We start from the raw sequence: 13045 nt of genomic DNA, 5'->3' as shown, positions 1-13045 counted from the left end.
GGGCAGCTATGAGAAGAACTAAGAGAATTTGCTCTTCTAGATATCAAGAATTATTTTAAAGCTATAGTAATTAAAACAGTATGAAAAAAAAACAGTATGGAATTTTGTAGGGTTAAAAATAGATTAATTAGACAAACTCGAGAGCTTAGAAATAGACTCTGGCTTATATGTATATTTGGTTTATGAGAAAAGTGGCCTCAAAAATGGAAACTTATTGGAATAATTGGCTATCTGTATGGCAAGAAAGAGAATTAGATCATTGCCTCTATATAAAAAAAATAAATTCCAGGTAGATTAAAGGCTTAAATTTGTTAAAAAATAGTTTTAAAATACAAGAGGACAATTTTATGATCCTGTGAAGAAAAATATGTTTAGATACATGGAAAAAAAGCACAAATTGTAAAGAAAATTCATTCATTTACATTAAAATTTAAAATGCCTGCATGACAAAAGGTAACAAAGCCAAACGACAAAGATTTTTTGCAACATACATAACAGACAAAGAATCTCTCCAAAATATATAGAGAACACTTTACCACCAGTAGGATAATGAGAGTAGCTAACATTTATTAAGTAGTTACTATATGCCAGGATCTGTTCTAAGTGGTTAGCATGTATTAACTCCCTTAACCACCAGAGTAATCCTATGAGATATTATTTTTACCTTTGTCTTACAGATGAAGAAACTGAGCCACAGAGAGTTTAGGTAACATCCAAGTACAAACAACGGTTAATGACACATTTGGAATTGAAACTAATGCAGTTCAGCGTGTCTGCTGCTAACCACTATGTAGAATTGTGCCCCTCCCCCCGCAAAAGAAAAATAATTCAGCTGACCAGCAAGCAAAGATGTGAACATGTTATTCACAGAAGAGTTGCTGGAATTGCCAGTAAAGATGAAAATATGCCCAACTTCATTAATCAGAGAAATGCAGTTTATTTTATTTATTTTATTTTTATAAATTTCTTTCTTTATGTATTTATTTATGGCTGTGTTGGGTCTTCCTTGCTGCACGCGGGCTTTCTCTAGTTGTGGTGAGCGGGGACTACTCTTCGTTGTGGTGCGCGGGCTTCTCATTGCAGTGGCTTCTCTTGTTGCGGAGCACGGGCTCTAGGCACACGGGCTTCAGTAGTTATGGCACACGGGCTCAGTAGTTGTGGCACACAGGGTTAGTTGCTCCCCGGCATGTGGGATCTTCCTGGACCAGGGCTCGAACCTGAGTCCCCTGCATTGGCAGGCGGATTCTTAACCACTGCGCCACCAGAGAAGCCCAGAGATGCAATTTAAAATTTTAATGATGTTTCTCACCCATCAGATTGGCAAAATTTGTAAAAGTCTGAGAATACTAAATGGATTTGACAAGATAGGAATTCATATATCCTGCAGAATAGAGTGTAAACTGGCACACAAACGTTGGAGAGCAAGGTGGCAATATTTAGTAAAACAGACCTATAAGTACCTGATGACCCAGCAATTTCACTTCCAGGTAAACGCACATATAAAGAAAAATGTGTGTTATGATGTTTCATGCGTTTTATTTTTTTTAAACATTTTTATTGGAGTATAATTGCTTCACACTGCTGTGTTAGTTTCTGCTGTACAACAAAGTGAATCAGCTATATGCATACCTATATCCCCATATCCCCTCCCTCTTGCATCTCCCTCCCACCCTCCCTATCCCACCCCTCTGGGTGGTCACAAAGCACCGAGCTGATCTCCCTGTGCTGTGCGGCTGCTTCCCGCTAGCTAGCTATTTTAAAATGAAGGGAATTCTAACACCTGCTACAACATGGATGAATCTTATGGACATTCTGTTAAATGAAATAAGCGTGACAGGAAAGGACAAATATTGTTTGATTCCACTTAAATGAAGTACCTAGAGTCATCAGATTCAGAGACAGAAAGTAGAATGGTGATCGCCAGGAACCGGTGGAGGAGAAAGAGGAAACTGTAGTTTAATGGGTACAGAGTTTCAGTTTTGCAAGATGAAAAACTTGTTTGGTTGCACAAAATGTGAATGTACTTAACACTACTGAACTGCATGCTCAAAAATGGTTAAAACGGTAAATTTTCTGTTGTGTGTATTTTACCACACACAGACTCCACATCTCAGAACGGGCGCCTGAGGGTAACCACACAACGCTCAACTGGCTGATTGTGTCCCTGCAGGCTTGCCCCGCCCATCCCCGAGCGTCCCCACCCATCCCCACCCAGGGACTGAGTTGTCTTTTATCGTGGAAGCGTTCCCAGATTTGGTTGTTAGAGATGTATTCGCTCCAGCCCTACACAGCTTAAACCTCACTGACTCTGATCCAGTGCTTCAGTTCCTGCTCCAAGAATTTGGTAAGTCTTGGGCAACCCCTCTTCTGTAGGAGACTGGGCGCTGAGTTCAGATCCTCCTAAAGAGACCTCTGCATTCCAAGTGTGCAGTTGGGTCAGCCTGGCTCCAGCCTGAGGGTGGCAAGACCCATGTTCCAGATGAAAGCAGAAGGAGCTGGGAGCTGTGTGTGGTTGTGTAAGAAGAGGTGGGGTAGGGGGAGGTTGCATCAGTGTCTGGAGGCTCTGACTCATTTTTTTGATTGGTGTTCAAACAGTATTAAAGCTTACCCTTACATAGGGTTTATGACATGTGGACCACTGATGTCCGTCTCCTGTATACTGTTGGCCCTCCGTATCTGTGGATTCCTCCTCTGGGGGTACAAGGGGAGACTGTAAGAAACTTGAGCATTGCGGATTTTGCGCCGAGGAGGAGGACTGTATGGTGATTTACATTAAATCGCTTTTGGGTTCGTTACACCCAGCAACTCTGTGAAGCTGGCTCTACTATTTATCATTGGCTGAACTTTTTTTTTTTTTTAATTAATTAATTAATTTTATTTTTGGCTGCGCTGGGTCTTCGTTGCTGCACGCGGGCTTTCTCTAGTTGCGGCGAGCGGGGGCTACTCTTCGTTGTGGTGCACGGGCTTCTCATTGCAGTGGCTTCTCTTGTTCCAGAGCACGGGCTCTAGGCGCGTGGGCTTCGGTAGTTGTGGCACTCGGGCTCAGCAGTTGTGGCTCGCGGGCTCCAGAGCACAGGCTCAGTAGTTGTGGCGCATGGGGCTTAGTTGCTGTGTGGCATATGGGATCTTCCTGGACCAGGACTCAAACCCCTGTCCCCTGCATTGGCAGGCGGATTCTTAACCACTGCGCCACCAGGGAAGTCCTTGGCTGAACTTTTAAAAAATGGTGGTAAAATACACATAACATAAAATTTGCCACCTTAACCATTTTTAAGTGTACAGTTCAGTGATGTTAAATATATTTACATTGTTGCACAATCTCCACAGCTCTTATTATCTTGTAAAACTGAAACTGTGTCCTCATTTCACAATTACTCCCCATTTCCCCCTCACCCCAGACCCTAGAAAACCACAATTCTACTTTCTGTCTCTAATCAAATGAATTTGACTACTCTAGGTACTTCATAGAAGTGGAATCATACATTTTTTGTCCTTTTGTGACTGGCTTATGTCACTTAGCATAATGTCCTCAGGGTTCTTCCATGTTGTAGCATGCATCGGAATTTCCTGTTTTTTTTTTTTTTTTGGCTGTGCCGTGCAGCATGCAGGATGTTAATTCCCAGACCAGGGATCGAAATTGTGTTCCCTGCAGTGATATCGTGGAGTCCTAACAACTGGACCAGCAGAGAATTCCCTTTCCTGTCTTTTTAAGGCTGAATGACATTCCACTGTATGTATAGACCCCATTGTATTTATCCATTCCTTTGTGGATAGACATTTGGGTTGCTTCCATCTTTCAGCTACTGTGAATAATGCTGCTATAAACATGGGTGTACAAATATCTCTTTGAGACCCTATTTTCAGTTCTTTTGGGTATATACCCATAGGGGGAATTGATGGATCATATGGTAAATCCATTTTTTAGTTTTTGGAGGAACCACCATACTTTATCTACAGCAGCTGCTCCATTTTACTTTCCTACTAACAGTGTCCAAGGGTTCATCAGCAGCATTTGAAAAAGAAGAAAACAGAGGTCCAGAGCAGTAAATGACTTGTTCAAGGGCACAGGGGTGTTGGCAGAGCCAAGATTCTAATCAGAGTTTCTTGGCTGTTTGAATGCTTGCTCTTAACCAAAATGCAAAACTTGGAGTATCAGGTACGGAAGCACCCTGATGATAACTTTTGTTCACTGGGTCAGCCTAGCCCTACAGCCTTGTAGTGAGGAGACATTTTCATGCCCCAAAGGAGCAGGAAACATAGTTCCATCATTTCTGATTCAGAATGAAGATTAGTCCTCCCTCCCTCCAGGCAGTTGGGAGCCACTCTGGTTTAATGTTTTCCCTGGGCTGGGCTACAGTCTGTCCCTCCCTGCAAATTCCATCTCATTTTGCCCCAACTCAGAGTTCCAGTTCAATTTCACTCTGCAAGCCATGAAAGAGAAAGCTTCAGGTTTCAGGATCCTTGGTGTGTAAATGTGTGAAGTGTGAGATTGTTGTGAAATCCAAGTTCATGTGCCTGACTGCACAGTGAGGCCAAACAAATTGAAACATTGGTGTTTGGAGCAGGGAAAGGTTTATCAATTGCGAGGGTGCCACCCTCTTGAGAAGTTGAGAGAAATAGGTTGATCTCAAATCCACCTTGCTGGCTGGCCGGGTTGCAAGGTTTCTAAAGAAAAGAAGAGTAAAGGGGAGGTGATCTTTGTGATTTTAGTTTCTGGATAAGATCTCAGTTGCAGACTTCCTGACAGCATTTTTGTGGCTCAGTGGGTCATTGGTGATCGTGATTGATCTACGTGTTCCTGCAAAGCAAACTAGTACGTCAAGGTCTTGTGATCCCTTAACTTCTTTCTAGAAGGGAGCAAAAACAATGGTTGAGGCATTTTGTTATTTACTTAGAGCCTACATGACAAGTTAAGAATTTCAAGCAGGTTGGTCCCTGCTGTTTTTTCCTTTAAGGCCGTTTGGTACTGCTTTTCCTTTGTTTCTGCATACCCTCACTTCCCTAACTAGTAACTGCTTGAGTCTGCTCTTTGGAACTTGGGAAGACCTAGGAGACTAAATCCTTTCTTTACAAACCAATGAGGGGACACGGAGAAACTTTTGTACGAGGAGGGTCCTGCAGGGTCCTGCCTGAGTTCAATCCCCCTTTTCTTTGATACCCCTCAATCCTGAGGGGAACAGGGTTGGGACAAGAAAGGGAATAAAGTTTTGGATGGAGAGGTGAATCATAAACTCAGCAGGGGAATTCGGTTTTACAGGGACTTGGTTTCATTGCTCTGATCACCGAGCCCCTTAAACTGTCACTTCACTCACATCAAGGAAGGGAGGCAATAAAGATGATAATAATACATTTCCCTGTTTTACAGAAGAAAGGAGGACAAAGTGGTATATAGCTCATGCAAAATCAAAGAAGCTACACATCACAGTGCTAGATTTGAACCAGCAGAGCTGGTTGATGTCTTTTCTTTTCTTTTTTTTAAATTAATTTATTTAAAAAATTTTTTTGGCTGCGTTGGGTGTAAGTTACTGTGTGCAGCCTTTCTGTAGTTGAGGTGAGTGGGGGCTACTCTTCGTTGCGGTGCGCGGGCTTCTCATTGCGGTGGCTTCTCTTGCTGCAGAGCACAGGCTCTAGGTGCGTGGGCTTCAGTAGTTGTGGCACACGGGCTTCAGTAGTTGAGGCTCACCGGCTCTAGAGTGCAGGCTCAGTAGTTGTAGCCCACGGGCTTAGTTGCTCTGCGGCATGTGGGATCTTCCTGGACCAGGGCTCGAACCCATGTCCCCTGCATTGGCAGGTGGATTCTTAACCACTGAGCCACCAGGGAAGTCCCAAGCTGGTTGATTTCACTTTAAGAATCAACATTCTTATCCCTTCACCTAATAGTATTTAAGCAGCTACTGTGTGCCAGGCACTGTGCTGGAAGTTTTTGCTTCTATAGGGGTGGAAAACTTTTCTTTCTAGGTTCTTTGCTGAGTCTAATAATTAAATTGATATACGACAGATTAAATAATTTCCTACGTACGGGAGCCCCATAAAAACTCTGAGGTTCAAAGACAGGCAATTGAGGCTTTATATGCTACCCTGAGCTAAGGAGAAGGGGGTATGGATCTGGGGCTTCAAGGGGAAGACAACTCACAGAAAGATGGGAAAAGCAAATGCTTGGTAAGCAAATGTTTGCCACTCCATGCAGGTAAGTTTTTCTGAGATAAAAAGTTCTCTCTGGTTAAAAAAAAAAAAAAGTTATCTCTCTTCCTGGCATAAGCCTCCTAATCTAAATTATTTTGAGCAGTTAAGGGAGAGGCAAGGAGCTTTTCCTGAGTCTGCTGGGTTTTTTTTTTTTTAAGTTTATTTTATTTATTTTTATTTTTGGCTGTGTTGAGTCTTCGTTGCAGCGCGTGGGCTTTCTCTAGTTGCGGTGAGCGGGGGCTGCTCTTCGTTGCGGTGCGCGGGCTTCTCATTGCGGTGGCTTCTCTTGTTGCGGAGCATGGGCTCTAGGCGCACGGGCTTCAGTAGATGCAGCACGCGGGCTCAGTAGTTGTGGCACACGGGCTTCGTTGCTCCCTGGCATGTGGGATCTTCCTGGTCCAGGGATCGAACCCATGTCTCCTGCATTGGCAGGTGGATTCTTAACCACTGCGCCACCAGGGAAGTCCAGTCTGCTGGGTCTTAATTGCCTTCAACTCAAGACAGTCCACATCCCCAAATGGCACATTTTGGGGATACAAAATCTGTTCCCCCTCACTTCTCTTCCAGCAACTCTTCCAGTAACTTTGAAATACATTAAAAGTCTTCTTTATGTTTGAAGAAACCAAAGCTCAGAGACAGAGAACTTGCCCAATGTGTACTTTTACCACCTGCTCCCCATAACTCCATTGTTCTGTGGAATTTAACTCCCGGGGCCAGGGGTGGATGGACGTTCTTTTTTTTTTTTTTTTTTTTTTAAAATTAATTAATTATTTATTTATGGCTGTGTTGGGTCTTCGTTTCTGTGCGAGGGCTTTCTCCAGTTGCGGCAAGCGGGGGCCACTCTTCATCGCGGTGCGCGGGCCTCTCACTATCGTGGCCTCTCTTGTTGCGGAGCACAGGCTCCAGATGCACAGGCTCAGTAATTGTGGCTCACGGGCCCAGCTGCTCTGCAGCATGTGGGATCTTCCCAGACCAGGGCTCGAACCCGTGTCCCCTGCATTGGCAGGCAGATTCTCAACCACTGCGCCACCAGGGAAGCCCCTGGATGGACGTTCTTGATGGCTTTGTGTCTTGCTTTCTCAGCAGATTGTAGCCTCCTCAACTATGTCTAAGATGCTGTGTCAGGATGTTTACCAATTTGGTCAGAAGCTGATCCGCAGGCGGCCTCTGGAGCCCAGGGAAGAGTCTGAGAGCCGCATGGCTCGTTGTCTGAACACCCTCGACCTGGTGGCCCTGGGCGTGGGCAGCACCCTGGGAGCTGGTGTGTACATCCTGGCTGGTGAAGTGGCCAAGGACAAAGCTGGGCCAGCGATTGTCATCTGCTTCCTGGTGGCCGCCCTGTCTTCTGTGTTGTCTGGGCTCTGCTATGCCGAGTTTGGGGCCCGGGTACCATGCTCCGGTTCTGCGTATCTCTACAGCTATGTCACAGTGGGACAACTCTGTGCCTTCATCACTGGCTGGAACCTCATACTGTCCTATGTCATCGGTGAGATGATGGGGGTGGGAGGAAGGTGTGGGGCTTAAGATCAGGAAACTAGGAGGTGGCATTTAGGTCTTGACTCATTTGTGAGAAATTTATTCTTCACCTTGTGGGGTGAAGTGGGTAATAGTGGCAGGAAAACCCCACAGCTTCATTCTACTCTGCTCTATCCTATTTTCCTTAGATTATGGGGCCTAGAACAAAGAAGGAAAGGAAAGTGTAGGGAGTGGGTGAGAGGGAGGCGTGTCCCTCAGGCTCACCCCCTCACCATGTGGAAGGCTCTCCTCAGTTGTTGCCTTCATGGGATTTTCCTTTGCTACTTGATTTAAAATTTCAACCCTCATCTCCCAGACTTTTCACTCCCACTTAACCTGTTTTCTTTTTCTTCTTTTTTTTTTTTTGCATAACATTGATCTCCTAACATTGAACAGTTGACCTATTTTGTGGATCATCTGGGTCTACTGTCCCCAGCCCATGAAAAGAAACTCTTAGAGATTAGGTGTTCTGTATGCGTCCCCCCACCTCTCCCAAATACATCCCATGACACGTGGCAGGGGTTCAATTAATGTTTGTTAATAAATATTCCTCTTCTGTTGCTGCAGGCACTGCCAGCGTGGCCCGGGCCTGGAGCTCCGCTTTTGACAGCCTGATTGGGAACTACATGTCTCAGGTGTTACAGGGAACTTTCTCTCTGCATGTGCCCTACTTCCTGGCCAAGTACCCAGACTTTTTTGCTCTGGGCTTGGTACTGCTGCTTACGGGTGAGACAGGGTTCAGTGATAGGATGGGAAGAGTGGGGTGTGGAGGGGGAGCTGGGGTGGGAAAGGCTTGGGATGGAAGAATGGTGGGGGGCTTATGACTGGAAAGAAGGGTCTGTGATATGAGAGACAGGAAGGCAAGACATAGACCATTGTTTCCCACTGTTGGCACCACTGACAATTTGGGCTGGGTCATTCTTTGGTGTGTGGGGCTGTTCTGTGCATTTGAGGGTTTTTGTTTTGGCCGCGCTGCGTGGCATGCGGGATCTTAGTTCCCCAACCAGGGGTCAAACTTGTGCCCCCTGCAGTGGAAGCGTGGAGTCTTAACCACGGAACCGCCAGGGAAGTCCCAGGTTTTTTTTGGTTGTTGTTGTTGTTTTTTGTTTTTTGTTTTTTTTGGTTGTTGTTGTTTTGTTTTTTAAATCACTGCCAGATGTTGAGTAACATCCCTGGCCTTTGTGTACTAAATACTAGGGACGCCCACCCTCCAAATTGTGTCAATCACAGTGTCTCCAGACATTGCTAAAAGTCCCCTGGGGGGCAAAATCACCCCAGGGGAGGATCATTTACTTAGCCCAATGAGTTTCTTCCTTTGTACTGAGATCAAAGATTTTTTAAAAAAATTATTTATTATTTATTTTTGGCTGCATTGGGTCTTTGTTGCTGCGCACAGCTTTCTCTAGTTGCGGTGAGCGGGGGCTACTCTTTTGTTGCGGTGCGCGGGCTTCTTATTGTGGTGGCTTCTCTTGTTGAGCACGGGCTCTAGGCGCGCGAGCTTCAGTAGTTGTGGCACACGGGCTCAGTAGTTGTGGCTCGCGGGCTCTAGAGCGCAGGCTCAGTAGTTGTGGCGCACGGGCTTAGTTGCTCCGCAGCACGTGGGATCTTCCCGGACCAGGGCTTGAACCCGTGTCCCCTGCATTGGCAGGCGGATTCTTAACCACTGCGCCACCAGGGAAGCCCAAAGATTTTTTTTAATTGAGAGAAAATTCGTATAGCATAAAATTAACCATTTTGTTATTTCCCCAGCTTTATTGAGATATAATTGATATACATTGTATAAGTTTAAGGTGTACAATGTGATGATTTGATAGACCTGTCTACTGGGCGATGATTGTCACAATAAGAAATTAACCATCTGAAAGTGTACAATTAAGTGGCCCTTAGTACATTCACGATGTTGTGTAACCATCACCTCTGTCTAGTTCCAAACATTTGCATCACCCCAGAAGGAAATCCCATACCCGCTGAGCACTCCCTGTCCAACTCCTCAATACCCCAGACCCTGGCAACCACGTGTCTGCTTTCTGTGTCTATGGATTTGGTTATTTTGCATGTTTCATATTCCGTCTTTCCCACAGGAGTACTGGTTCTGGGAGCTCGTGAGTCGGCCCTGGTTAACAAAGTGTTCACAGGCTTGAACCTTTTGGTTCTCAGCTTCATGATCATCTCTGGCTTCGTCAAGGGAGATCTGAACAACTGGCAGCTCACAGAACAGGACTACAAATTGCACACATCTGGATCCAATGACACCTCTAGGTTAGGGGGGTATCCTTGGCCCTAGTAATGCTTGTGGGGGCACGTGTGCAGAGCTGGGAATATGGCGGGGACTAAAGAGATCTGGGCTGATGGATCCAGGTGATGGGGTCCTGGAGCCCAGGACTTGTGGTATTCACCAAAAAGTCCAGGACAGATGGCTGAGCACAGCTCACCCGCATTCTTTCTTGCTCCTTCTCTCACCATAGCTTGGGCCCTCTGGGTTCTGGAGGGTTTGTGCCTTTTGGCTTCGATGGGATTTTCCAAGGAGCAGCTACCTGTTTCTACGCATTTGTTGGTTTTGATGCCATTGCCACTACAGGTAACATGGTCATTGTGTGTCCCATCAGGGGTTTGGGCACAGATTAGGCTTCCCTGGGGCATAGGGGTTTCCTTTGGAGGTTCAAGAGGAAAGGGGGTTTTGTGATTTCATCACAGTGTGTTTTCCTGGCCCAATACTTCCTCCCATCCTGCAGGGGAAGAAGCCCGAAATCCTCAGCGATCCATCCCCTTGGGCATTGTGATATCGCTCTGCATCTGCTTTTTGGCATATTCTGGTGTCTCGGCGGCACTCACCCTCATGGTGCCCTACTACCAGATTCATCCCGACAGCCCCTTACCACACGCTTTCCTCCATGTCGGCTGGGCCCCTGCCAGATACGTCGTGGCTGTTGGCACCCTCTGTGCTCTTACATCCAGGTCAGTGTCAAAGCTTTCTCCCCATCTACTGTCGGATGCTCAGGTATCCCAGCCCTTGGGATTGAGAGACAAGAGGGAAAGACACCTTACCCCACGTAGACTAGGGAGCAGACACCCCAGTCTGTCCTGCTTCTCCACGTCCTCACACATGTTCCCATTTTCTCTTCCAGCCTCCTGGGTGCCATGTTCCCTATGCCTCGTGTCATCTACTCAATGGCAGATGACGGGCTCCTTTTCCGGGGACTTGCCCGGATCCATGCCCGTACACGCACCCCCATCATGGCCACCTTGGCTTCTGGTACTCTTGCAGGTAAATAAACAATACCCATTCCTTTTTTTTTTTTTTTTTTAATATTTATTTATTTATTTATTTATGGCTGTGTTGGGTCTTCGTTTCTGTGCGAGGGCTTTCTCTAGTTGTGGCAAGCGGGGGCCACTCTTCATCGCGGTGCGCGGGCCTCTCACTGTCGCGGCCTCTCTTGTTGCGGAGCACAGGCTCCAGACGCGCAGGCTCAGTAGTTGTGGCTCACGGGCCCAGCCGCTCCGCGGCACGTGGGATCTCCCCAGACCAGGGTTCGAACCCGTGTCCCCTGCATTGGCAGGCAGATTCTCAACCACTGCGCCACCAGGGAAGCCCACCCATTCCTTCTTTGATCAATTTTCTTAACTTGGATATTTCTACTGGTTTTTCACTCCCTCTCCACCTTGTTTGTGCCCTCGTTCTAGGGGTCATGGCATTACTTTTCGAGCTCAGTGATCTCGTGGACCTCATGTCAATCGGGACCCTGCTTGCTTATTCCCTGGTGTCTTTTTCTGTTCTTGTCCTCAGGTGAGACTATGCTACACCTTGGCTGGGGGTCTTTGACTCTTGGGGATTGAAGGGGAGATAATCGTCGTTTGTCTTCATGCTGCCTTCTAAATGTCCCGCTAGGCTTAAGTTGGGAAAGAGATGGATTAGACTGCTTGATGTTGGATGAGTAGGGGCTGCTGTTAATATTGACTTAATACCTCTAATTCAGGTACCAACCAGACCAGAATTTAAGCAAGATTGAGAAAACAGAGAAAGGAACTGAGATGAAGCCTGTAGTTGAAGAAAGCCCTTTGGAATCTGTACCTGAAGCAGGAACCTCAAAGATTCTAAAGAGTCTGTGTGACCCTATCAACACCATCCCCACTCGGAAATCTGGCCAGATTATCTATGGATGTGCCTCGCTGCTTGGTGAGTAGTGGAAGTTCTCTTTGGTGGTATTCTGAAATTGAGAGGATAGGGTGGGAGTGTGTATTTTGGCGGTTGAGGCATCTTGGAGATATGATGGCCCTTCGTGACATGGGCAGTTTTGGGGAGGGGTGTGACCCAAGGTTTTGAGCTGTTTGGCTTCTGGAGTTGAACTTGTTCTCCTCTGCCTTGACCCTTGCAGTTCTCCTGCTGACGGTCCTGAGCCTGATCCTGGCCCAGTGGCCCAGCCATGTGTTCTCTGGAGACCCCGTGTATACAACAGCAGCTGTGCTGCTGCTACTGTTCATCACTGGGGTCACTGTCATCATTTGGAGGCAGCCCCAGAGCCCCACTCCTCTTCACTTCAAGGTAGGCGACCCTATGTGCCCAACTATCCACCCTGAGTGAGTGAAGTCTGCATGCTTTGAGACCTCAACATCCTTTGCTGGACCAGGGAAGAAGGGGAGTCATTAAAACTAATGGACCCTTCCCTGATCCACACTCAGTGCTTTACATACCCAGCCTCAGTAGGCACTGAACACACAGCCTGAATAGGACTGGAGTCTTCTCGAGCGTGTGGGTTAGAGGCCTGCCTCTCAGACGTCTGTGGTGTGTTCAGGGAATAACTGACTTTGCCCACAGGTTCCTGCTTTACCTGTCCTCCCGCTGATGAGCATCTTTGTGAATGTTTACTTGATGATGCAGATGACGTCTGGGACTTGGGCCCAATTTGGTGTCTGGATGGTGATTGGTAAGTGGCTTTCTGGGATTAAACGGCCTCTTGAGTGACTGAACCCAACCCTCTTTCTACTACCTCGCCCCGCAAACTGTGTCAGACGCCCTAACAGCAGGCCTGTTGGGCATGTGTAAGCAGGGAGGGCCCCTACTTTTCCTTCTCATTGTCTTATTTCTCTACTAGGATTTGTCATATACTTTGGATATGGGATCCGACACAGCTTGGAGAAGAATAATCGACAGCCACCAGCCTCCAACTCCCAGACTTTTGACAAAAACATCCCTGGTGCTGAATCATCTTAACCACAGGCCATAGATGCTGTGTGGAATCCCACCATGACTGGAGGTATCTTCTGGTTCAAGGGGCACTCTGAGGCTCTATGGAGTGTGAAGGTGGGATGCATTTACAGCCCTATATTTAATGCCAGTGGACAAAATGAC

The 13045-nt window shown here is 46.7% G+C and overlaps 1 protein-coding gene across 1 annotated transcript; it reads left to right on the top strand.

Moving 5' to 3' along the window:
- Positions 1-2628: 2628 nt before the first annotated feature.
- On the top strand, positions 2629-13045 carry LOC133078666 (cationic amino acid transporter 3-like). Its single transcript, XM_061173806.1, has 12 exons — positions 2629-2712; positions 7270-7669; positions 8266-8424; positions 9780-9957; positions 10164-10276; positions 10431-10653; positions 10824-10963; positions 11380-11482; positions 11673-11872; positions 12072-12238; positions 12512-12620; positions 12789-13045. The coding sequence occupies exons 1-12, from the start codon at positions 2629-2631 to the stop codon at positions 12905-12907; spliced, it is 1995 nt and encodes a 664-aa protein (XP_061029789.1). The 3' UTR covers positions 12908-13045.

This window comes from Eubalaena glacialis, chromosome 18 (assembly GCF_028564815.1).
Source record: "Eubalaena glacialis isolate mEubGla1 chromosome 18, mEubGla1.1.hap2.+ XY, whole genome shotgun sequence".
Classification (NCBI taxonomy): domain Eukaryota; kingdom Metazoa; phylum Chordata; class Mammalia; order Artiodactyla; family Balaenidae; genus Eubalaena; species Eubalaena glacialis.
This window is presented reverse-complemented; position numbering and strand designations above follow the sequence as displayed.